The sequence below is a fragment of the Blennius ocellaris genome, assembly GCF_963422515.1.
Source record: "Blennius ocellaris genome assembly, chromosome: 2".
NCBI classification, from domain to species: domain Eukaryota; kingdom Metazoa; phylum Chordata; class Actinopteri; order Blenniiformes; family Blenniidae; genus Blennius; species Blennius ocellaris.
In genome coordinates, this window is record NC_137651.1 from 25,267,867 (window position 1) to 25,293,404 (window position 25,538).

Below are 25,538 nucleotides of genomic sequence, written 5' to 3' on the forward strand. Positions count from 1 at the left end.
AAAAAAATCACAGAATATCAAATTATTAGGGTGGTTATGTTTTATATATAATTAGATAATATATTCAATAAATTGAGGTTTGATATTTTAGAATTTGATTACTTATGTGTTGAAATCTAAAAGAGTAAAACAAAAAAACTCTTTAATGTATTACAAGTAAAGCTAAACTATATATAGAAGAAATGAACATTTCCATCACAAGACAGATGGATAGATAGATGGTAAAACAGCGATCACAGTCATTTTCTACTTTTCTACCCATTAATTCTGCTGTGAGAGTAAATTTCTGTCTGTAACAAGAACATGGTGCACTAACTAGGTAAACCTTGCTTTTTAATACTGAAAACTGAAATAACTGACCCAAAAGAAATCATTTATTGGTCCTTTTAATATTTGAGCTTGCGTCTGAGTGCTGATTGAGCGTCATTTGTATTGTTATAAAAGGTCATTGCTCCTGAACTGAACTGCTCGTGAGGTGATGAAGCAACGAGGGGGGGAAAAAAAAAGTTAATTAAGGTTATTAATTAACTGGAATTAATTGCTTAATGAAAGGTAATTAAAAAGTAAGTGTGATACTAGAAGTAGAAAGTGTGGCACTCATTTTTCCAAGCGCGTGAAGATGTCAGTAATGGAGGCATTAATCAGTGGATGTATTTACTGTCTTTACATGTTGAGCTGCAGTCATTCCTCACAGAGGAGCAGGAGTGGTGGTGGTGGTCATTCCCTCCATCTTTTGCCTTATGCGATCATCTGTCTTGTCATCATTTGATTATGAAGATTACTCAGACAGCACACACACACAAAGAGAGAAGCTCTGTGTGGAGGAGGTGCTCCTTCCTTTCTTCTCCTCTCACCACGGCTCAACTGGTTATTGGGCATCAGGACAGGACCTTCCACTTCACACGATTCTCCTGCTGCTGAGTGGCGTGACAAGGAGCGAGAAAAGTTTGAGAGGTTGCAGGATCCGGCTCAATTTTTCAAGGTATCGTCGCCAGCTGAGACGTCTTTATATTGCAGGTTTCAGCTCAGAGGCTTGAAGATCACAGGATTATAGCAGTAAGGTGGTGTGAACATTGTTCTAACAGAGTCACGGGTTTCTATAAATGTTTATTAAGTGGCTAATGTGTCATGGTTTGGACTGCATCTTAACATTGCATTGCAATAACTGCATATATTTTGCAAACTTGATGAGCACTGCTTTGCCTTAATTGCTTTTAATAGAAGGTTTTAACTTGCTGCTCCAAATGGAAGGAAATCCATTTTAAACTCTCAGAATTTGGATTTAAAGAAGAAAATCTTGCCCAAATTGCAATGTTTAACCTCGTGATGTTTCTCTGTCCTTCCTTCCTTCCTTCCATAAAGTCAGATTTGGCGGTGCGCCCTGTTGTCACTCACTGAGCTCAGCATGCCCTGGTCCAGACCTCAGGTGGAGCTTCATGCTGGTGGAGCTGAGGCCATGGAACAGTACAACACAGACGACCACCACTACGAGGGCTCCCTCTTCCCCACCTCCACCCTCATCCCCGTCACCGTCATCTGCATCCTCATCTTCATCGTCGGCGTGATGGGCAACACCATGACCATCCTCATCATCCAGTACTTTAAGGACATGAAGACCACCACCAACCTCTACCTGTCCAGCATGGCCGTGTCCGACCTCGTCATCTTCCTCTGCCTGCCCTTTGACCTGTACCGCCTGTGGAAGTACGTGCCGTGGCTCTTCGGCGAGACGGTGTGCCGCTTCTACCACTACATCTTCGAGGGCTGCACCTCGGCCACCATCCTCCACATCACGGCCCTCAGCATCGAGCGCTACCTGGCCATCAGCTTCCCCCTCCGGAGCAAAGTGGTGGTGACGCGACGCCGGGTCCAGTATATCATCTTTGCCCTGTGGGTGTTCGCCCTGGTCTCGGCGGCCCCCACCCTCTTCCTGCTGGGGGTGGAGTACGACAACGACACGCACCCCGACTACAGCACGGGCCAGTGCAAGCACACCGGCTACGCCATCAGCTCCGGGAAGCTGCACATCATGATCTGGGTGTCCACCACCTACTTCTTCTGCCCCATGCTCTGCCTCATCTTCCTCTACGGCTCCATCGGGTGCAAGCTGTGGAAGAGCAAGAACGACCTGCACGGCTCCTGCGCGCTGGCCAGAGAGAGGTCCCACAGGCAGACCGTCAAGATCCTCGGTAAGGACGTTTTTAAAACTCGTGTGCGTCGATATTCAGCCGCAGTCCAACGTCCTTCTCTTATTGCGTACATCAGGTAACGAGACACACAGAACAAACGTCTGGGGTGTGACGATACCCGGACTAACCTTTAGCTACTTGCCGATATCCAGTAAAGATATGGGTACTTATTAAATGCCTTAAAGCCAAATCCGTGCTCCGTACACGAACGATATGCAAAGGCTATGCACTGCAATGTGTGTACTGTCGACTGTAGACTGCAGACCGGGCTGGCTGTGTGCCGCACACAGTCTGTTGTCTTTAAACAAATCTCGGGGCAATTTAGGGTCACAGATTCACCTCCCTCGATTCAGGGGGACCAGTTAGTTGAAGAAAATTTAGGTTGTCTGGAAACCCACACACTGAGCTGAGTATAAAGGGTCTGCCTTGTTTCGAGGTACTTTTTCCAAGTTCCTGGGACATATTTGCTCTTTGAGTTATGAAAGCCGTTGCGCAAACCTTCATGTTTTCTGAGTGTCACCTCTTTTACAGATCCTTGCGTATCTTCCAGCACCGTGACGGCAGATTCATTACAGAATAAACGGCTTTCTAGAGCAGCACTCGAGCGTCTTTCAGCTTAAGCCTGAAATCTGTCCACACACTCAGTTTTTGTCATTCCAAGCATTAAAAAAAACAACAACTATCTGATAGATTGGCTTGAATATTTGTCATTTTCGCAGCATACGCAGCAGTTTTCAGATATTTCTAGAAAAATCCTCCATCTCTTTTTGGCATCGTAGAATTCCGCCACGCTTGATCAGAAGGCTGACGCCACGTGTGCTGTTGTTGATATCGGCTGCGTTATTATTCTGTTTTGTCTCAGGCTAATCGTGTCCTGCCGCTGCACGGCTAATTGGCTTCATTACCTGCTCTGGTATATTGTGCAGGAAACCCTGTTTTACAGCAAAGGACTCTGGTCTGACAGGTCTGTATTACCCAAATGTGTAATCATGAGGCTTCCATTAGGGTGTGCGTTAGCCGATCTCAGCCGGTGTTGCCGAACCAGCTGCAATGTGTGTCCAGTCCCAAAATGGATTGTCTTCCGAGGCCCCTCTCCGCTCCAAAGTCGCCTATTCCAGCCACAACCGCTGCATCTGTCAATCCATGATGTGGGAGCTTCGATTTATGGAAACCTGTCTTGTTAATTCACAGATAATTAGTTAGAGGCGGACCAGGCTTGTGTCTTCTTACAATTATTGAACAGACGCTTATTGCCTTTCTTGAAAATACTGCCCCAATAACAGACTGAGAGTCACAGGAAGGCGGGATGGCAGCATTCCTTGACCAATACCAGTGAGTCAGTGGTTTTGCTCACCGCACTCGGATATCTCTGGGTTCGTCCTCTGTTGGATCTGCGGGAGGTTTTTGTTCTCGGCGGACTTTTCTGCTGCACGCACGCTCTTAATTAGCTGGCCTGAATCGTGGAAATGTGACTTCGTTGTAGGAGCCAATTACAGACGGCACTCACTTCAGGAAACCAGGGCGTGTGTGTGTGTGTGTGTGTGTGTGTGTGTGTGTGTGTGTGTGTGTGTGTGTGTGTGTGTGTGTGTGTGTGTGTGTGTGTGTGTGTGTGTGTGTGTGTGTGTGTGTGTGTGTGTGTGTGTGTGTGTCGTTAATAAATGTCAAAGGCGTCCATAAACCATAGATCACAGGACACTTAACCGTCGCACCAAACCAATTTTCTTAATCAGCTTTTTGTTATAAATTAGTTTAACGTGCACACAGAGGTGTGTGTGTGTGTGTGTGTGTCTGTGTGTTCCTTGTGGCTCTGTTGAATCAAACCAGGTATTTCTGTGCATCACACTGAATCTCCTCCCACACAATCGCAATGAAGCTGAAGGTTTTATTAATTTTAGAACTCAGGAGGCTTTTTCCCCCCCTAATCTTCCCTTTAAGTGTATTAAAGCACTAATGCACATGCTGCCTCATAAGCACTTGTAACCTGAAACTGATAATCCCTTGTGAATTTTTTTTTAATGTTTTAAGTGAATAAACTTATCGGTGCAAAACTGGACAAACAGCTGTGATAAGTGTGGCGGCTATTTTTATTCTTAGAGATTCGGTTTTTGATGGAGCACCAAAAAGATACATGGACATGATTACTGCCAGAAAGTGGAGGATTAAACATGTTTTGTTTTTGATAGTAATGAAAGAATAAATGTTAAACAAGGTTAACTGACACTGATCACATTTTTCTTGATTTTCATGCTTCTGACTCCTGCCACATAGAATTAAACCATAGTTTCTGTCAATCCTTTCCAAATCTTCTAAAGGAGTAACTTTTTATGAATTAATTGCTAATAACACACTTCTCTTTCAGATTTGAAAACCTGTCACGGTCAGTTTTCGGGGTATTTGCACGGTGCATGAAAACAGTTTTTACAAGCATACGTCTATTGCACCTGTTGATGTGGATATAGTGTTGAATTCACAGCCATATTGTTTATTAGGCTTATTTACATGATCTAACTTGGACTCCCCCTGCAGTGGTGGTGGTTCTGGCCTTCATCATCTGCTGGCTGCCGTACCATATCGGCAGGAACCTCTTCGCCCAGGTGGAAGACTACGACACCGCCATCCTGAGCCAGAACTTCAACATGGCATCCATGGTGCTCTGCTACCTCAGTGCCTCCATCAACCCGGTTGTCTACAACCTCATGTCGCGGAAGTACAGGGCCGCCGCCAAGCGCCTCTTCCTGCTGCACCAGCGGTCCCGGCAGGCCCACCGCGGCCAGCGGCAGCTGTCCTCCATCGATCACATCTCCACCCTGAATGAGAGCCTGACGGGGGTCTGAGACCGGTCGGTGTGACGAGGCAAGAGAGTCCGGCCGGGTCCAGAGAGAGAAACTGAGGAAGGCCCGTTTTACGCGACAATAATTTCAAGTGAAAACAGCAAGACTTTGCGTTTTGGGTGTCCGTTTACATGGCGACGGTGGTCGGAATCACTGAAAACACAACGATTTAAAAACTCTGATTCTGTCGTTGTGTAAACGGGCGAAAAACACCACTTTCTGGAAACACCAGGGGCGTGTCCGCTTCTAGATAGAGGAAAGGGTGCTATTGTGCATGTGCACCATGGCTGCAGTCAATAGTTGTTCTGCACATGCTCAGTAGATGGACAATAAGCACAATGTCGGCAGGAACGATTCTACCACTGAACAATAGGATGTAACATTAAAATACAACAAAGAATGAAGGTCAAAGGTTAAATATGTATCAGCAGGTGCAGGAGGCCGGGATCGGCAGAGTTTTTATGGGGGGGGGTGTTGTCGGCGGCTGCTGAAAGTAACGAAAAAAGTAACTTGTAATCTAATGTAGTTACTTTTAAAAACAAGTAATCAGTGAAGTAACTAGTAATCCAGTGGTAATCAGTAATCGGATTAGTTGTGGCCACACTTGATTGTGAGCCCATACGTGTGTGGCTCCATTACAAAAACTTCGCCCCAACATGTTAACCAAGTGATTTTCCGTGTCTCTGCCATCTGAACAGATGTCATTTTCAAAACATTGTCTCATAAACGTGAAGCGTTTCTGAAACAAAAAAATGCAAAATCAACGAGTTTTCACTTGAAAAGTTGTGTAAGCTGGGCCTCGGAGAGAGAAACAGGGCTGCGTGCTTCACTGCACTTCAACGCAAAAATTATTTAAAAAAAAAAAAAAAAAAAATCAACAATTGAATTGTCAAGACATTTGGAATTGTCAAGACATTTTCTTCCTGCAGAAGTATTTACCTCGTTTTTGTCGTGTCGCTGCATGTCTTTCTCACGTCTTGTCCTTCAGACGAACAAACTGCTTCTTCCTTATTTTGCTGATGACAAACGACGTTTTCCACAAGGTGAAACGAGCATTCATTTGTTAGGTTTTTTTTTTTTCTTTTCAAATTGTTGTCACATTCTGCTGTAAGATTGAATCTGCTTAATGTATGGTAAACTGTGTGTGTGTGTGTGTGTGTGTAGCCACCTGAGCCCTGAGGTGTGTGTTCTGTGTTCTGTGTTCTGTGTACGTGCAGGTCAACACATGTGGCTATTATATTATATCAAATGGGCTTTGACGCAGATACGAGCTGGCAGCCGACATCCCTGCATCACCATATTCATACCGTAATGGCTCTTCTAAGTGCATTTCAAAGAGAAGAAAAAAATATTCAGCTGTCAGCAGCACCTATAGCTCATTGCTTTTATTGTTTCCACTCGCATAATCTAGACACTTTGTTCAATCCGTCTTTGATGTTTGGGGGTCAGAGCAGAATTCTTCTCTTTTTGTGTGCGACAATGGTGACGCCAACATTGTGAGTTTCAACCTCAACAAGGTCTCAGTATTGGATTCTCTTTGTACCTGGGTGATGATTTGATCCGCTGAATCATTGACCCTCAGTTTGCACAAATATAAAGAGATAGAGTCGCGACAGGCTGACTCATCCCAGGTTTTTTTTTTTTTCTTTTAACCTCACACATCCATTCATGTCGTCACTAGAGGAGCTGAAGCTGCTGGGAGAAAAACTAAACCTCATAGACCATCCTGCCATCACCACCTGGGGAAAGAAAGACCCGCGAGCAGCACGACTCCCCTGTTGATTATTTTCTGTCGACGTTTCCCTGGGATGTTCCTCACACCGCCTGGACTCAGTTTCTCTCTCAATTCTCTTTTATCAAATATCTCCTACGGAACACGTTGTTTTTAGCTGTGCATATTGATTTCATTGATTTGTATGAACAACGAATAAAATAAAACTGCATAAAGACTATTTAAAGGGTTTTTATTTCATGCACCCCCAGTTGGAAAGTGTGGATCAGTGGGACAACTGTAAACACCATATTTAGCATTAACAAGGGTATTGTCTGTTGTCCCCCATCCACCCCTCTACCCCACCTTTCCCCTCAATCTTCTCTCTTCTCTCTCTCTTTGAGCGTTCCCACCCGGTGGTGTACGGCAGCCATGTCACCTTCTAATATAGGCAGAAACATGGGGAGACTCTTAGTCCTGTTGCAAGAGCAAAAACTGCTCTGACACCGGAAGGCTCTCAATCACATCATATTGTCGGTTCAAGCTGACGAACAGGACAAGGGTAGAACAAAAAGGAGGAAAAATAGAGGGGGGGAGACCATTTAAAGAACTACAATTTAGTATGACTATTATTCAGTAATTAAACAACAACCTTTTAAATGACACATAAATCTTTCAGCTCTCTTTTGGTAAATGGAAAAAAAAAAACCCCATCATTGTAATTGTTTCTCATGTTTTAACTCAGAGGGAAGCGGTATGAAAAGGTGAGCATCAGTGACATGACATTAATTCTGTGTGCCTGTCTCTTTAAGGGGCCAGGTGCAAGGAAGACTGGAGTCTTGGCGCTTGACGAGCGTGTACTGAATCCATACACGAAAAGCACATCTAAATGTGGAAAATGTGGGAATACGCCCACCGTCCCCTCGCGTTGCCTGATCGCGATTCGATAAATACACACGCATAGCCACATTTAGCGTCCAAACTTTTCGAACGAATACGCTCGATTGGGCGCCATGCCGTGAATAACCGGAACTTACTTGCTCGGCGCAATTCCCCTCCCCCTCCTAGTTTAGCAGTGCTGCTCGTCATAGCAACGCAGCGTGATAGTCACCAGAAGTGACTAATCAGCGGGCCAGGGGGGGCAGGGGGGGCCAGGGACCAGGGGCCAGGGGATGCCAGGGGCCAGGGGCCAGGGGGCCAGGGGGCCAGGTACTTTTCATACCTTGTCCGTCAGGTAATTCTCAGGTATTGCAGCTAGGCTTGCAACTTGAGGGGGCCCCCTAGTGGCGTGGGGCCTTTATGCGATTTTATCATCTTGTTTGTCATTCCTGTGGTCCTTTCAGTCTATTAAAAATTTCAAAATGTTACGTATTTTTGTTTTTGTTTAGTTTTTTCTGAATGACTTCATTGGAAATGTGAATACTGTGAAAGTCCCAACATTGTGACTTGACATCTGGCAAAGAGGCCAACATGTGTAAAAGTTGTACGCTCCTCCTCCTCCTCCTCCTCCTCCTCCTCCTCCTCCCTGCTGCTGATTTGGCTCCAGATATAAACACTGGGGCTTTTTTCCTCGCGAGCAGAGCGGGATAGTTTACTGCAAGAGAAAGAGAAAAAGAGGAGGAGGAAGAAGAAGAAGAAAAAAAAAAGAAAAGCAGGGAAAGGACGATTTCTGGCACATTCCCCAGGATGGAGGTAACAAGTCACTGAGTTTTCTGCTGCAGCCAGATGTTTTTAGAATTAATGTGCACTGCTTCTGCACACTGTGGTTGGAATTACATCATAGGAGCTACTTTTTTATACTCTGTGTTGTTATTGCGACATTTCTGACGCCGGTTTGAGCAATAACTTCTAAAAATATGGACTTATGTGTTGAAAGCTGTTCTTCTGGTCCGTATTTGCATGTTCTTTCTCTGTTACTGACAGCACATACTGACAGAGGAGGACAAACTACTGAAGCTTGTACTTTATTACAACTACAGTTACATCGGTGACATTGTACTCACTCACAAGTTACTGAAGCTGCTTGAAGTATCAATGTTCAAGTCACTCTCACTTTATATTTCTACCATTGAATCTCTTGCAAAGTGGCACAAAACTAACTAAAATCAGATATTTTACAACAATTGTTTTTTTAACGTAAGCTTATTTACAATTAAAGCACAACAAATATGACTTATAAGTATGTATGTTTGAAAACAAATGCTGTAATGTGTTCAGTTTGAAGTACTTTTTCACTTTTTTTTGGGGGGGGGTGAGATATTTCTGAATCCCCCCCCAACAACAACAACAACAACAAAATCTCCTTATTTAAAATATGTCTACTTGTAATTTGTTATTTCCACTTATTTGGCTGTTATGATCTAAAAACTAATGTATGTTTGAATAATTTCACACTAAGTGACTTTGAGGAAGGAAGTGGAACAGATAAACCAACACTTTGGGCATGTGACAAATGTATGCAGCACATACACACACACACACACACACACACACACACACACACACACACACACACACACACACACACACACACACACACACACACACACACACACACACACACACACACACTTTCTCAACAGCCAAACTTTTTAATCCCCCTGTCCTGAGGCTGCAAGAGAAAAGACAGGCAGTCGTGTACTTTTTTTTTTTACATTTCATGCAGGCTTTACTCACAGGTTGTTGGACTCCTCCCTGCAAAACAAGTTGTCATCTCTCACTTTCGCATCATTACATCATGTGGTGGACAGGAAAAGAAACACCCTCTCCTCTCTGTTTCCCTCCGCAGCACATAAGAGAGTGCATTAGTGATCTACCACCAAAATAACTACTCTCCGGGTTCGCCCTCAGAGATGGTTTGGATTAAAGATCTTCCTTCACTTGTTCCTTGAGATTTGAGGGGAACGAATATTGACTGGAGAGGAACAGCCTGTGTGAGGAGGTCGCTGACTTTCTTAGCTAAACAACTTGTTGTGTTATTGGAGGTTGTTGTTTTGCTGGCATGAAGCTATTTCCTGCAGGGCATCAGCTGAACCTGCATGAGGAAGCGAAACACTGACTCCACTTTTGGAGGTTTGTGGTGTTTTGTGGTGTGAGGAAGTTTTCATGGAAGGAGCAGTGGTTCGTTTGTTAAACATACAATATTGTAATTGTGATACGACACGTCCAAATAAAAGTTGCTCTTCTTCTTTTTAGGCCCATTTTCAACAAAAACCCACATTGTTTGTTCCTTTTTTTCTCTCATGTGCATTTGCAGTTCTCATTTGTAGCACTTTCCAAGACAGAAGAGTTCATTGACTCTGTTTTTTGGGCCATTTTTCCTTGCGTTTTGTGTTTTTTGTGCTTCAGAGGCTGAACCTTCTGGGATGTTTCCCAAACTACATTTCCACATAGAAAGAAACCCTAAAAATAAAGAAAATACTATTTACAATCTAAAGCAGACATGCAAAGCTAATCCATTGTTTAAATTTTTTAATTATTCTGCTTTTGTAAGCTTGTGAGAGTAGATTATGTCATCTACACTGCATGTGCATGTGTACTTCATGCCCTGAAGCCTCATGTTGAGTCGTGTTCACAACCTCATTTTGGCTCGTGTGGATGTGAACGGTGAGTTGAATTCTGCATTCAGTTTGTGATTAACTTTATGTTTTTGAGGGAAAACTAGATCCTAATACCAATTACAAGATGATAATAAGGAAAATAAAAACAAGATCTGGAACGTTGGACAGTCCCGCCTCCATCTCTCTTCGCTCGAATAGAGAGGATACGTATGAATGTGCTTCCACGACTTATATCTCTTTCAGATGCTGCCAATAAACATTCCAAATTCTACATTTTTATGAATTAGACAAGCAGTTTTTACCAAATTTATATGGCTTTTCCTCCCTCCCTGGTCAACTTCTGGGCTCAGCAAACTCCATCATCTTGTACATAATGGTCGTCTGACGTCCTTTGAACGATTGAGAGGTCAGTTTCAGCTTCCTTCCTCAGATTTCTTTAGATATTTACATTTAAGGAGCTTGTCGACAAAACATGAAGAATGGAAAAAAGACTTTCTGCACAGTGTTTGCATGTTCTCCCTGAACGTAAATGGGGTTTTGTTTTCGTCTTTGTACTCCAGTTTTATTCCAACGTTTGTCTCTCTCTGTTTCTCCCGACTGTGTTATTTTGACTGTGGCCTTTGACTCTCGACGGACGGATGAATTGTCAACGTGCCTCCTCAGCATCACATGTCAGTTTGTGTGTGTTTCCTGCTTTCAGCGCCTCATTTACAAACACTGATCTGTATTAACTGCCGTCGCCAAGCCCTTAAGAGAAGATTAGCACGTGGACATTTGTAAGTTTTCCCATGTTGGAAAGAGTAGGCGCTGTTAGGGAAACTGGAAAGTTGCTTGTGTGCACTGATGGATCCATGCCATTAGTGTGTGTGTGTGTGTGTGTGTGTGTGTGTGGTGGTTTGTGAAGAGGTGGTTTTCCTTCGAGGGAAAAACAACACCACAGCTGGAGGATTGAGTATTTGGGATTGCCTTGCCAACCACATGGCGTGCACATTTATTATGTAATGCATAGTAAAGTTAAGAGACCAATAACACAAGAACTCAGTCTGTAACCAGCCAGAGATTTACTAAAGACTTAGTCCCCCCCCCCCCCCCCCATTTTGCCTGCAACAGTGTGTATTTGAATAACCTCACAGTACGATAATGACAGAGTACCTTTTTTATATACTGAAGCTTCTACTTGCACTGGTTGCTAAAAGAAACATGAGAACTGAATCTCATTGGTTAACTGAGTTCATAAAGGTAAACGTTGACGTGAATTAAAAGCCTCGTGCGTGTCAGTGGATAAACGACGTGAAACACACAGAGAAAAGATGCTGGAAGGAATGTGAAGCGTCGATAAAACCCAGGAAACTGCGGTTCACATGAGTGGTTCTGCTCAGATCCTGATAGCAGTCACACACACTGGGTCGTTTAGTTTTTTTGACCATGCAGCAAAACAACAACAACAACAAAAAAAGGTTGATAGAAGATCAAAATCCCCTCAACTTCTCCTCCTTTTGTTTTGATAAATGTGATGATTTTAAAAAAAACAAACAAGAAATAATGCATCAAAATGAACTCTTGCACCTGTCCAGAGCTTCAGACTTATTCTACATTGTTCATTTCTCATTAATCAAGAGGACATTCTCGATAGTTTCTCCTTATTTTAGACGCATCTATAACTGCTATCTATAACTTTTCTCTCAAACTTCCCTTTGCTCCGAAAGCAGGAAAAAACAACAGGAAAAGTAGCATTTATGTTCACAGCTCCGTCAAAATGGAACAATCTATAAATAAACATAATTCATATGAAGAAATAACCTGACCGCATTTTATTAGAAGCAATAAATTTTATAAAAAAACAACAACAACGTATTCTTTTCATTCAACTGTCGCTGATTCAACTTATTTTCTCTTAAATCTGCGTCCGTGTGCAGATTGAGTGGATAACTGTTACCGTCAGCTGTGATTCTGCATCACATCACAAAATGTACGTTTACTTCAAAAATCTTCTTCAATAAAGGAGCAAAGTACGAATGCTTAGGCTCTGTTTATACGAACGCCGTGTTCGGAAACACTGACGGAATAACAATCCAACTTGATCATCCATCCATACAAATGTCCCTTTAGTCCCATTATTATTGTTTAAAGCGTATTGTTGTCTGCAGGCATGTATGTGTGTGTTTTCATGACAAAATCAAACTACACTGCCAGTTCGTGGCCTGGCCTGCTAGCTCCATCACATTCAGTGTTTCTGCAGCATAAATGCAAGATTTATTTACTAATGCTAAAATACCAAAACGATGCATTTTGACTTGGTACGTTGTGTATCTTACCCATCTTGTTCATTGTTAACCTTAAATATACATACTAGTAGCAGCCAGCTTTTTCAATGCAACACCCAGAGGGCCGTTTGGGTTTAAAGATCAGGGACCTACAATATCAGAAGTGGGATTCGAACCATCAAACTTTATCAAAAAGCGTCCAAGTGGAAGGAAAAGCTGAATGAGTTTGTGCAGAAGTCTCAATGTTTGTCTTGTATTTGTTAAAGTTTGGCTTCAGTGTTCACGTTTTATATATATATATATATATATATATATATATATATATATATATATATATATATATATATATATATATATATATATATATATATATATATATATATATATATATATATAGGATGTATTAAATGTACTCCAGCTGCATGGAAAACGGGCAATAGGCTGAAGGGTTTGTCTGCTTCCATTGTTTGCCTTCCATAAAATGTGCAATAAATGCTGTAAACAACCTAGACTGTGGAACATTTTAAAATGCCAGCGCGTTATATGGTGAGAACCATGCAGTGTACACACTGCAATGTAATCAATGTAAAGAAAACTACAGTTTGCAGTGAAAAGTGGGACTGTGGACAGTATTTCAAAAGCTTGTGAGGAAACTGCAGGGCGTCACTGGGTGAAGTCATCTCGTGCCTGAAGCAGTCGTCTGACCACGTCAACCCTCCGCTCCTCTGGCCAGATGGTTACCGTCACCGTGATCACTGCAGAGTAGACGACAACACCAGAAAACTGCTCAAAGTACCCAAAGTTCCCATGTGAGGGCCTGAAACACTTGTCCTACATGTCATGTCCTTCCTGGCGTGAGCATTTGAAGTGTTTTTCCGTCCTTATCGTGCTTCGGGTTCTGTATGAACAGGACCCGTTGTGTTATCATCTCTCCTCGTCGGTTTCTTCTCTCTGCTTTGGACACTTTATCAATCAGCTGTGGATATGTGGGTTTCTTCTCCCTCTCTGTGCACGGCTCTTGATCCGTCCCGTCTGCAGCAGCTTCCGTCCAGACATCAGTCGACGTCTGAGTGAGCGTCTCCCCGACACGCCGCATGTGAAAAAACACACACCGCAGTTTTCCAGCGCCGGGCGGTGGAAAAGTGAGATATTGGGATGAAGTCTGGGCCAAAAATACATCATGTTTTCCTGGAACATGAGCGAGGAAGAAAGTGCCCGTCTGCGTTCTTACTGCTTAACAAGTGCAGGCAGAAACTGGGGTGTGACCCACCCCCCCCCGACTGAACAGCACTGACTTATGAAAACAAAGTCTGCAGACTCAAACCGACGCCATTACTACTCTGGTGAATTTACTGAGCGTGTGTGTTATGAGGATTGAGTTATTCTCAGACGGGGGGGGGGGGGGAGGTTGTTAAAGATCCCTGAGCCCAGTTGCATCGTCATGAGAGATTATGAACGCTCAGACCGCCGCTGCTGAGCAGATAACGCTCAAGATTTACTCAGACCAACATCATGCGCTCCTCTAGAAAATCAGAAACGTACAATAACGAGCTTTGTGCGATCCGTTGGTGTCTGCGTAAACCCCCCCCACATCTGCTGGTCATGTTGTAAAACTCGTGTCTCCGTCTTCTTCAGCCTGGAAATGAAGACCCAGCGTGGGATTAACCTTTGATTTGCCAAATAGAGTTTCCTGCTAACATTTCACCAGGATAAAATTGTGATCAACTCCAAGACTCATGGCAGCTAGTTTTAACAAAATAACCTCTCAAATTTGAAGCAATATGCATGCTTTGGATTTTCACAGTCACTTTCAAACCCACTACTGCTGATTGAAATATGGTTAGAGCGCAACTCTTTTGGAAATTTGCATAAAGTATATCCAGAGGTCACATGTCATGCGGATCTCCCGCAGTTTATTCCTGCAACGGATGTTGAGATTTCCAAGTATTTGTCTTTGCTTCTTCTAAGAAAAAGAAGTTCAATAGATGAGCATTAAACCTATTTTCTGCACACATGTATAATGTCCTGTCTTTGTAGGTGGGGATGCGCGATGATATCGGCACAACATTTAAAATTTAAATTCAATTAATTGTGATTTAATGTTGTCAATATTAATGACTGCATGAGAAGCAAAGCTGGATTATATCATCATTGACAATTAAACAAATTTAGTTTGAAAGATATCGGAATATCAGCATATATCCAATACTGTGCATCCCTACTTTGGCGCAAAATCTTTTTCTCCAGATCAAGCTCAAATTCCACAATACATAGGCTGACGTATTGCTATGGGAGTATTTTCAAAGACGTACATGCAGTGCCTTATCGACAGGAGGAAAACAGGGCGCGAGGTCCCGACCAACGCTGCTTGCTGCTTTAATTGCTATTGTATTTCATTCATTTCTTATTATTATTAGGGACTGAGCAAAAAAGGCCAGGACCCTATTGTATTTCCTGCATCAGGGACTCCGGAGGCCTCCTGAAATTCATATGTTAACCCAAACTTGACCCACTAAACCCGCTCAAAAGCTCACCAAATTTACAGACGACAACAGAAGATTCAATAAATAAGTTCAAAAACAATTGTGTGCAAACTTATTTATATGTGCAAATAGCCTGATCTTAAAGTGCTGGACTAAAGTGCTGCGAGTGCTTGAATTGTCTGTTACAGACAATGAAGTTGAATGTTATTACAGAGACTTTCAGCTATAAAACCAAGTTGCAGGAGAAAATAGACCAGGAGTCATGGCACCCTGGTGATCACCTGGAGATCTTGTTATTGTCCATCTATTCGCACATGGGCAGAAGAAGTATTACTATTAGCGTGGTGCACATGCTCAGTAGCAGCGTTCCTGAAAAGTTGCATCTTCCTCCATTTCAGTCGGTCACCCACTACACCAGGCTGCAGAGGTCTCCAACCCTCTTCTGCATGTTTCACTTCTCTGCCTGCTTCAGTAGTAAACTTAAACCTACTACATTCACTCAAGTCATCTGGGTGGGCACAAAGTAACATATAGAATCTGTTTTTATCAGATTGTGTTGGTGCGCAGTCTGTGTGTAACAGCAGGTCTGAATGAGCCGTTTCCAAGAAGTCAGAGCTCAGGAATAACTTTTTTTTCCCTTCCTTCTTTCAAGCCCCGACCCGGGCCCCCTCTCTTTTTGGAAAACTTCAATCACATGGTCGAGACGCCGATTGAGGAAGCTTGTTTCCCACCGTTCCCATGTTTAGACGCGCTCCATATGCTGGATTACGCCATGTTTCAGAAGTGGTCGAGCATATCCAGGGACACTCTCAGGAGCTGAGGGGTTACGGATCAGAGCTGGAATTCAGGCTGCCTGCGCAGCTCCGGGTCTCTTTCCCAGGCCAGGAGCCCCAGAAATAGTTTGCCCTGCTCTTTGCTCGCAGTGAAACATAGTTTCCCACTCTTCCACAGAGCTTGAGGAGTCCCAGCTGAGGCACTGATAAACCAACCGCAGGCTTGTGTCGGTCAATTACATATTATGCTCCTTTCTTATCTTAATGACACAGTCAGTGGAACCATTTGTGTTTCTGATCTGATGCGTAATGAAGTATACGCTGAGATTATTAAAGAAAACACAAGCCGCCAAATGATTCAAACCCCGGGGATCAAACTCATTTTACTTCGGGGGCCATTAAAGCCCTGCTGGGTGTCAGCAGTGAATCAACAATAATAATCTAGAAATATAAACAACTTCACTGTTTCTCCTTGTCAGTTTCAAGAAAATGTGAGTGAATTGTTAAAAGATTCACATGTAATGTATTTTTTTTTAAATCTCTTCTAATCAATTTGAATAGATCTGAAGAGAAAACTTCACTCACAAGCTAATCTTTCATCTTCAGCATGTTTTGATGCTAATGTTGTGTCACTTACTCGTAGTAGTAAGTGACATAACATATAGTCTAAAATCTCTCAGTTTGGAGCATTGTCTTTTAATCCTGCTGAAATAGGGCTACCTCTAGGGGTACAAAACGGTACTGCAGCTAATCTTCTTTAGAATTTAAAGCTAATATCTTTATGATTGTACACTTTGCACAGTCATGTTCTCCCAGGCCGTAATGAATCCTCTTTTTGGCCCACGTGCTGCATTTTTTGTCACCCCTGGATTAAACAGCACTTTAAAACTGTGCAAGTTATTAAAATCTAAGCAGAATAAGAAGGTTTTTTTTCTTTTTCTTTCTCATAGCTATTACAACAAGAGGTCCAAACCGTGATAAGTCCAGATGCATGTAATAACTTGCATTCCTCTGACATTTTTGTACGTAAAGCTGCATGGGTTGCTTGGAATAAGATATGCGTGGTAGTGTCAGCAGTCAGGAGTTCTTACTCAGTCTGACGGTCTTTTCATTCTGCTTGAAGAAGCTCATTAAAGATAAGTGCTCGGGTGAAGCTCGCTGTGAAGATACGTATGAAAGAGGAATATTAATGCACCTCAAATGGCTCCTTCAAGAACGTATGCGGCAGTCGATGAGCGGCTGACACCCGCTAAAGTCTGTCGGAGTGCTTGTACTCTTTATTTGAGAAACTTGTGGCAGCAAGTGATAAACGATCTAAATGGAGGGTCTGAATTCTGCTTTGGATGAATCCACTTCCTGTAGAGGGCCTATACAGACCTCCCTGAAGCCTCACCTACACTAAAGTGATCCCATGTGGAGGAGGTGCAGTTTGGTTTGTGTATGAAGTGCTACCTTAGGCCCCGTTTACATGACGTTTCATATGACAACACCTAATCCGTTAAAAAAGAAAAAGAAAGAAAAAAAAAGAGTGTGTTTACGCTGCAGCAGCAGACACACTGACAACGATCTCCTCAGTATGCCAGGCCATGGGAGGGCGCTGTTGCTTGATTCTGTAATGAAACCACACAGACGTGACTGCAAAGCGTGAAGAAAATGGAGAGAACCCTGCGTCTGTATGGACTGATGACGCATCAGATGCTATCAGGGGTGAGTCTCAACTACGAAACTACTGATATGGACGATAAAACTAGAATGCTGACCGCGAGTAATACCACTACGTGTCGGCCATGCTTGTTTACAGGTGGATGAGCAGACGGAAGGGGAGGGAGGGGGAGAGATGCGCATGCGCAGTAACAGGCCACATAGCCTCCGACTCTCAGGTCCAAGAGCAGTGACATCTGGCCTACCGGATGAGTTAGAACATCTGCCGTGCCTGTTTTTTACATCATCCATTAACTCATCAGTAACCAGCTCCTCCAAAACCACCTGACCTATTATGCACAGTGTTTTAATCTCTTTTCTGAAGAACTGGCACTTCTTGTGCAGGGGTAACAGGGCTTTTGTGTCTCCTTGCAGAGCTGATCTGTTACGATCAGCCCCCCCCCCCCACTGTTTTATGACCTGTTGCTTCTGTGAGTTGTGAGTGGAGGTCGGCCCCAACGTGTGAATGTAATGGATTGCTGTCGTGTGATCTGCTATTTGGCTATTTGCATAAAATATATGTCATGTGTGTAGCAAGTGTATATCTTTATAAATCATGAGCTCTCAGCTGGTAAATGCTCCACTAAGATAACCCCTTGCGGGTCTGTGCGTCCCAGCATTGTGGAAAATTGTCTTACATAGTATACATTACTATTGATATGATATCTTTTCTTCACAAGCTTTTTTATTGTAAGCTTGAAGGGTCCAACTCCCAAAGAAGTCAAAGCTGCGATTCTCCTCAGTCAAACCACATGAGCAGGGATCAAAAACAAAAGGAGCCTTGCTTCCTTTGCCGACAGTGTTGTGACTCCAGTTTGCATGCTGAAGGATGAATTTGTTTTCCTAGCACAGGAAAGAGTTAAACAATCAGGTTGAAAAATAATGGCGCCGTGGGTGGATGGTCTGGGTGTAATTACTATTTATCATGTGTGCTCGAAAGAAAGCTCAGGAAAAGGGCTGGGATGTGGATTAGCACACAGGGAGAGCTGTTCCATGTTTGGGTGGAGGCAGCAAGGTTCACAACAAGCAGGGGGGGGGGGGGGGGGTGGTGGACTTGTGATTAAAGTGTAGAAAGTGTATATCAGTGGAGATGAGGTGTTCAACAGAGGAGGAATTCAGCAATGGAGCAGGAAATGTGACCAAATTAGCAGCTGCAGGGAGAGACGACGGCAAGAAGTAACTGAAAACAACCTTTTGAAAACGGCTCTCTGGATCTCTGTCCATACAAATGTCTCTGTAATCGCCATTGTTAATGTTTCTGGTATTAGTCTCTGCAGTTTATGTGTGTGGTTTCATTATGAAAACAAGCAACAAAATTAGCCTGGCAGGCTCACTGCCTCTTTATCCGAAGGTAACAACCTTTCTGAAAACGAAAATACAAAAGCGATGTGAAACGTTGTCGTGTCCACGGTGCCTTCGTGGCAGAATGGAAAAGAGACGCACGCAGGCTGAATGGCAGACGGAGAAAGGGAGGGTCTCCACCTCATTAAGCGTGATGCATGAGAATCTGCAGTGTCGTTTTCAAGGCTTCATGCAGGCTTCATAAACCCTGCTTTATCGCTGAGACCTCTGATACGAGGGGAGAGTTTGTGGTCATCAAAGCCAAGCAGAGAGGGAGTGTATGTTTTAGGAATTAGCTTGGGATTAGTGGGAGAGATGGAAAGTAAAAACAAAAAAAGGAGGGGGGGGGGGGTGAGGGGGGTCACAGAAGTGATAAGGAGCAAGGACAGGTCCGGCCTGTCACAGGCTGATGTTGTGCAGCTGCAGAGAGGCGCTCACTTCCTGTCGCTCTTCAGGAGAGATGAGTTCCTCAAGACGCCTAATCACTCATATTGACGTCTTTTCTTTTTTTTTTTTAGGTTTTAGGTTTCTCAATCCGTCTGCATGTTGTGGGGAAGAAGGAAGTAAAACTGTTGTTCTCTGCATGTTATGGGTTTTTTAGAATCGGATAAATTTTCAGTCCAGGAGGAACACAGTGTGAGCAGGGTTAAATGACCGACGAATAACTTGTTAGCACAACGCCGATGGTTTTCTATTGCTCTGGAATTTTAAACAAAAATAACCAATGTCATCATTATAGCATTATAGTATTTTGTACCAGAATATTTAATTAAAATGGGCTTCATGTTGAGGTTGTAATCATTTTCAGTACTAATTGTTTCTTGTAAAATAGAGACAATTTCATACTGTGACCACAACAAAGAAAAACTTTGAAATGTAAATTTAAGGTTATTGTAGCAGTATTTTACCAGTCTGGTCATTCAGGATGAAACTGGACTGTATGTGATCAATGAAGTATAGTAAATCTTATTTAAAGGTATACAGGAGGATTTTCAGGAATTTTAGGAAAGAACCGCCCTCTCCACCGTTTGAAAAAAATGCGCATGCGCAACGCTGTACCTGCTCCCGGGACGGAACGCCTACTAAAACGCGTGCGAGAGACATGCACGAGCCCAGTTCTCCTCGTGCACGCTCTGTTTACAAGTCACAAGTCGGCATCGCTCACATAAGCTCACTTTACAAGAAGATTTGCACCAGAGGGGGTGAAACTGTGTAAAAATGTCCGAGAATAATGCGTCGGGTCGGCCACCGGCATAATGAGAGCCGTGTGGAGCGAGCTGCGCGCAGGGACGAGCACGTACGACGGGCTTACGTCATATATCACCAGAATGATTGACAATTGGGAGGACCAGTTATTTTGATGATCCACCCGGAAGAAGAAAATCTTCTACTATACCTTTAATAGTTATCCTGTATACATCTTATATATATATATATATATATATATATATATATATATATATATATATATATATATATATATATATATATATAGTGGCGCAAATATCAACTGTATAGAAATAGTCCTTATTTATATTTCCATTTATTATTTGTCCAGTAGGTTTTTTGATAGACGTCCATTCCCCCCATCCCCCAACAATGGCAAACCAAAAAAATCAGATGGTGTGTGTGTGTGTGTGTGTGTGTGTGTGTGTGTGTGTGTGTGTGTGTGTGTGTGTGTGTGTGTGTGTGTGTATGTATATGTATTTATATTGTATTCGTCTTGAATTGGTTCAGTTATTTGCTTTTAAATAACTATAAGATATTTGGTGTTTGTTTGTTCAATATCAACTGGTCCTACAATTTGTCCTCCTGACCCGTCCCTCTGAAGAGAGGACACTTGTCTTCAGGGGACACTTCCCCTTGGATTTTAGGGCATTTCTATATCAGAGGTTTTTTTGTACTGTATTTTGAAATTCACCCTCACAATATGGCTTTAACGCGATTGTTAATTAATCTTCATTTTCTGTCACATCCTCAAATCTTACTAAACCCTCAAATCTGTAGTTAATGCATTAGAATTGACAGTTATTTGTATAGAGAAGTGATAGTAAATGTGTAATTTTTGCACTTTGTTAACTTTACGATCATGCTTATATGACGGTGATCCAATGTTTGACACTCGATCACTGCAGCTGTATGTGATTTCAATTGTTCAAACGGTCTTCAACTCTGAATGTCGCGTATCAAGACTGCTTCTGAATGCACCTTGCTAATATGTGTATCTCCTCTCTCCTCAAGGATTCTCCAGCCAAGCCATGTGTGGCTGAGCTGGCTGGAAAGTTCAAAGGTCATATTCTACCCGTGCCTCACTCAAATGACGAGGTAGTGCACAAAAACCTCTCTCTCATACAGTATCCACACAAACGTTTTGCATTAGTCAGCACAAATGATCATTATTAGTCGGTGTAGTGAAGGAAGTCCCACTGCTCGTGGTCAGAGTTCACTCACTTGTCCTCCTCTTTTTATTCTCCAGTTGCCGTTCCACAGGAGACCTCCGTGCTCCCTGAAGCTACGAAGTCAGATGGACAATAACGAAGAGTCAGATGTGAGTGATTTTGTTTCCTGTGACCTCCAGTACAAGCGTCTGGAAATGTGTCAGGAAGTCACCAGAAAACAGACATTTATTGGAACGTTATAATACGAACAGTGAACAAACGGTGACCTTCTCGACAATCAGCATTTTACTGTTTTCTGTTTTTTTTTTGTTTTTTTTTAAAGCCACCGCATAACTTTGCATTATTATTAAAACTGAAAGCACAGCAGATGTGTACATAATTAGCATCTATATTTTAAGTGGCAATATTAATGAAATGTCCAAAGAGATCTAAACTGGAAATACTCATATCAATCAATACATTTTAGATTGTGCTACTGCATTGTTCTTTTTTAATATTTCTGTACATGTTTTGCATGTTCTACTTTGTCTTGTTGGCGTTATGTCTTATAATAAATATCCTATGATATTTTATACGATGCTATATTATGCTATACTTTGTCATAGTACAATTATAATACAATTTATTATAATATATTATGGTATATTATACTGTATATCGCTGTTGTTTACAGGAGGCTGCTCATGCATCACAGGCATTGTTTACACACACTAATGCTAATGTTTTTCATTGTTCAACCTGAGTAATAGTGAACTCTGGGACAAGAGTTGTGGTCGATGTGGGCAGAGAGGAACAGAAGCTCTGAAGTTTTATGACTAACCTAAAAAGTAATCAGTTACTCTCATCAAAAACTGGAGCCGTTACATTTAATGTGACTTCTTATAATTGACTCATCAATTATTCTATTTTACACAGTAATTTCCCATGTGAAAGTATGCTTTATAATCCCTTTTGAATAATGCGGACATTTTACGTCTGTGTTTTCAGTCGGAGTTGTGATAAATGAATCACTCTGTTTCTATTCTTCCAGAAATCTACAGTTTTTCCCGCGCCCTCCAAAATCAAGAAAAATAACTCGGCCATCATTGAAAAACTGCAGGTTGGTGAGATGTTTTTGCACCAAAGAAGAAACAACACAAAATATTCTCAGCAGTGAGTCTTGTTAGAGCTCAGCCAAAATGTATAAAATATAATGTTATAAAACCCTTAAATAAAAATAACTGGTCAATAGTGTAACAAGATTGAACAAAAAATGTTATTTGATCTTATTATTTTTAATGCTTACATATTATTTTGTACTGATGATTAGAGAAATAGATGACCATATAGAAAACAGAAGACGGCAATCTTGCATAAATAATAAAAAGTGTAAACAAATATACATTTAAAAACAAATAGTCTTTTAGTTTCAAGTCCAATCCTTGAATCATTGACTCACTTTGTGTTGTAGTAATTTTGGACTCATCGTCTTGTTACATTGGGCTTTATTAAAAAAAAAAAAAAAAAAAAGTATTACATTTTGGGTCATTATTCCATATTTTACTCTTATAACTATCCTTTTCTGCAGCTTGTGACCATGTGGCTGTAAGCGATCTTTAAAACGTTACTGCCACCCACTGTTCAGTCGGCAGTGGTGTCTGAGCTCACTCACATGGAGGAGGAGGTGGGGGGGGGGGGCTTTTGTTCTTGCTGCCACAATCGGCTCAGATTAATGACCTAATGGGATCACGGGCCGCCGAGGCTGCGGTGAGGCTGACACTCGCCACTCCAGCTCCGTTAGCGAGGAGTTCACACAGTTGGCAGCCATGGGACAAAAGGGCTGCCGGTTCTCCCTCTTCCTCTTCTCCCCGGTGCAGGTAGAGGAGACTTTCTGTGATTTGGAGGACAGCGTGGAGTTTAGCTCTCGTAGTGCTTGACGTTGTGTTTGCACTTCTCAGAAGTTTGTTTCAATGTAAAGCTTTGATAGTTATATGAGACATTTGTCAAGGGCGGCGGATGGATGATATATGTGAACATACTGTATTAGTGGAGTTCTGAATGAATTGAAACAGTTGTAGGCCGAGCTGCTTACTTACTCTGTTGAACTGCACTTCTTTGTTTAAAGAGTGGTTTAATCTGCATTGGAACAAAGTGTGCTTGAGATTTCTGTGATTTCAGGATGTTCCCTCCCTCCCTCCCTCCCTCGCAGGCCAACCTCGCCCTGTCACCCACTGCTCTCCTGCCGTCGGCCAAAAGCCCGGAGGTGAAGCTGCAGCCGTCCCCCGTCAGCCCCCCGACCCCCCTCAGCCCTAACCAGCGGCCCTCACATCTGTCCAGCGAAGAGGAGGAGCCTGTCGGCTTCCACGGCCCGCCCGAAGGCGCCCTCCTGCCCAGCATCAACAAGGTTTGAGGACATCACTGTCACACCTTCCACATTTGACATCTTTTTTTTAATTTTATTTTACAAGAGACAAGATCATTCCACCGGATCGCACCGTCCCTCTGCTCATTTCACATCGCTTGTAAGCGGATCGGCCGTCTGCTGGTTGAATCCTGAGTGAAACGTGAGCCACTGTCACATTGAAGCCACTCGAGGGTTTTTCCACACGGACTGTGCCGTGACGTCACAGCCGGGCACATGCCACCCGTCCCCCCCCCTGACACGTTTCTCAGTGGGTGTCCTCGCAGGTTCTCGGATAAGCTGATGCTCCTGTCGCACTGCCGGAAAAGGGCGGATTGGAGATGTAATCCCCTTAGCCTAGTTAGATAGTCCACAGGTAGTATTTGTTTGGTACTGACACGCTCATGCCCATTAGAATCAACCACAAATTGTTCAAACACAACGAATGACTTTTAAAATGCTAGAAAATCTCTCACACAGTTTTAAGGTGGCTTCATGTTTTGATTATGTTGATTTGCTGAACCTCACTCATCTCTTCCATGCAGACTCGTGCTCGACTGTCGTTCAAGAGGCGCCCGCCCACAAGGCAGCACAGGAGGTCTGCTGGAGAGGAGGCGGGAGCGTTCGGAGGTGGCCTGTCCCCGTGTGAACTGTGCAGCCCGGAGGAGAACGGGGTCAAGGACCACGACTCCCATAACCCGGAAGAGGGGGAGGAGGAGCAGGAGGAGGAGGGAGAGGAGGAGGAAGATAGGCAGCTGGACAGCCTAGAAGCAGGCGGCAGCGAAGATGTGGAATGTGAAAAGACAGATGCCGAGGCAACGAAGGACGGAGGAGGTCCGGGCCGGGAGGCCGAGGGAGCTGAGCACGCCGAGGAGGAGGAACTGCAGACTTCAGGTGATGCCGAGCAGCAGGAGAGAGGAGTGGGACCAAAGGAGCAGGAAAGCGACAGGATGTGAACTGCAACTGTTTTTGAAAACAAATAAGTTATTCAACGCTTTTTTTTTTTTTTTTTTCATTATTGAGAGAAACTCTCTTGGTACCTGCTTCTTCTTTCAAAGTTCCTCTGTCGCCCTCTCCTGGCGGTCTGTAAACACTGGAGAGTCCTCGAGCTGTGCTCACCATCATGGGAAGACTCACTCGCGTCTGCAAGACTTCTGTTTGGATGAAAAGTGTTTGATTTGGTTTTGTGTGACGCCAATCAAAGACAATGTGAGCTCACTTACAGATCAGGAGTCTCAGTCAGGCACACAAATATCTGGGTGAGAAGCAGCATAAAACGGTCTCTGGATATATATATATATATATATATATATGCTTTAATATTAACATTATACTGAATCACTTTAAGCTCGAGTTTTAAACTTTCCTGTAGTTTTATTTCATTGTATGTCTGTTTAAGTTACGGCTTTTGTATACAACAAAATATCAAAGTCTCAGTTCCACCGTGGAGTGGCTCAGAGCCTCTTGAAATGATGCAAAGAAATGTTGAAACAATAAACAGCTTCTTCCTTATGTAATAAAACGTTTTATGTTGTCATTCTAATTTTTTTTTTTATTCTTTTATTTCATCATGCATTAATTACAAAGGCTGAGGTTGATTGTAAGGAAAAACTCTCAGTATGCAGAAAATGTATTGTGAGGTTAATAATGACACGGAGTGGCACTTTACTAATGTGGATTTAAAACTTGAATTATTTCCAGGATTAGAGCTCCTTTATACACACCTTTAGAATTATGGACCGTAATTGTTAAATCATGAGACTAACAATTTACAAATATTGTCTCATTTGCTAATAAGTTTTAAATGGAGACCTTTTATGCAAATCATGTACACTGACAACATTTTCTTATTGCTCTTCTGGAGGCAGATATATCAAACAAGCCGTTGATTTGTCTCCATCTACTG

General features: G+C 42.8%; 2 protein-coding genes across 2 annotated transcripts; both read left to right on the forward strand.

Moving 5' to 3' along the window:
- Positions 1-1,405: 1,405 nt before the first annotated feature.
- mlnr (motilin receptor) lies at positions 1,406-5,023 on the forward strand (the record flags this gene model as incomplete). Its single annotated transcript, XM_080514477.1, has 2 exons — positions 1,406-2,189; positions 4,716-5,023. 2 exons carry the CDS (start codon positions 1,406-1,408, stop codon positions 5,021-5,023), a joined length of 1,092 nt encoding a protein of 363 aa, XP_080370603.1.
- A 3,290-nt stretch (positions 5,024-8,313) lies between these two features.
- Positions 8,314-25,106, forward strand: LOC308139272 (capZ-interacting protein). The gene is made up of 6 exons (XM_080508651.1): positions 8,314-8,423; positions 21,095-21,178; positions 21,330-21,401; positions 22,283-22,351; positions 23,441-23,635; positions 24,178-25,106. The coding sequence occupies exons 1-6, from the start codon at positions 8,418-8,420 to the stop codon at positions 24,586-24,588; spliced, it is 837 nt and encodes a 278-aa protein (XP_080364777.1). The 5' UTR covers positions 8,314-8,417; the 3' UTR covers positions 24,589-25,106.
- Positions 25,107-25,538: the final 432 nt, after the last annotated feature.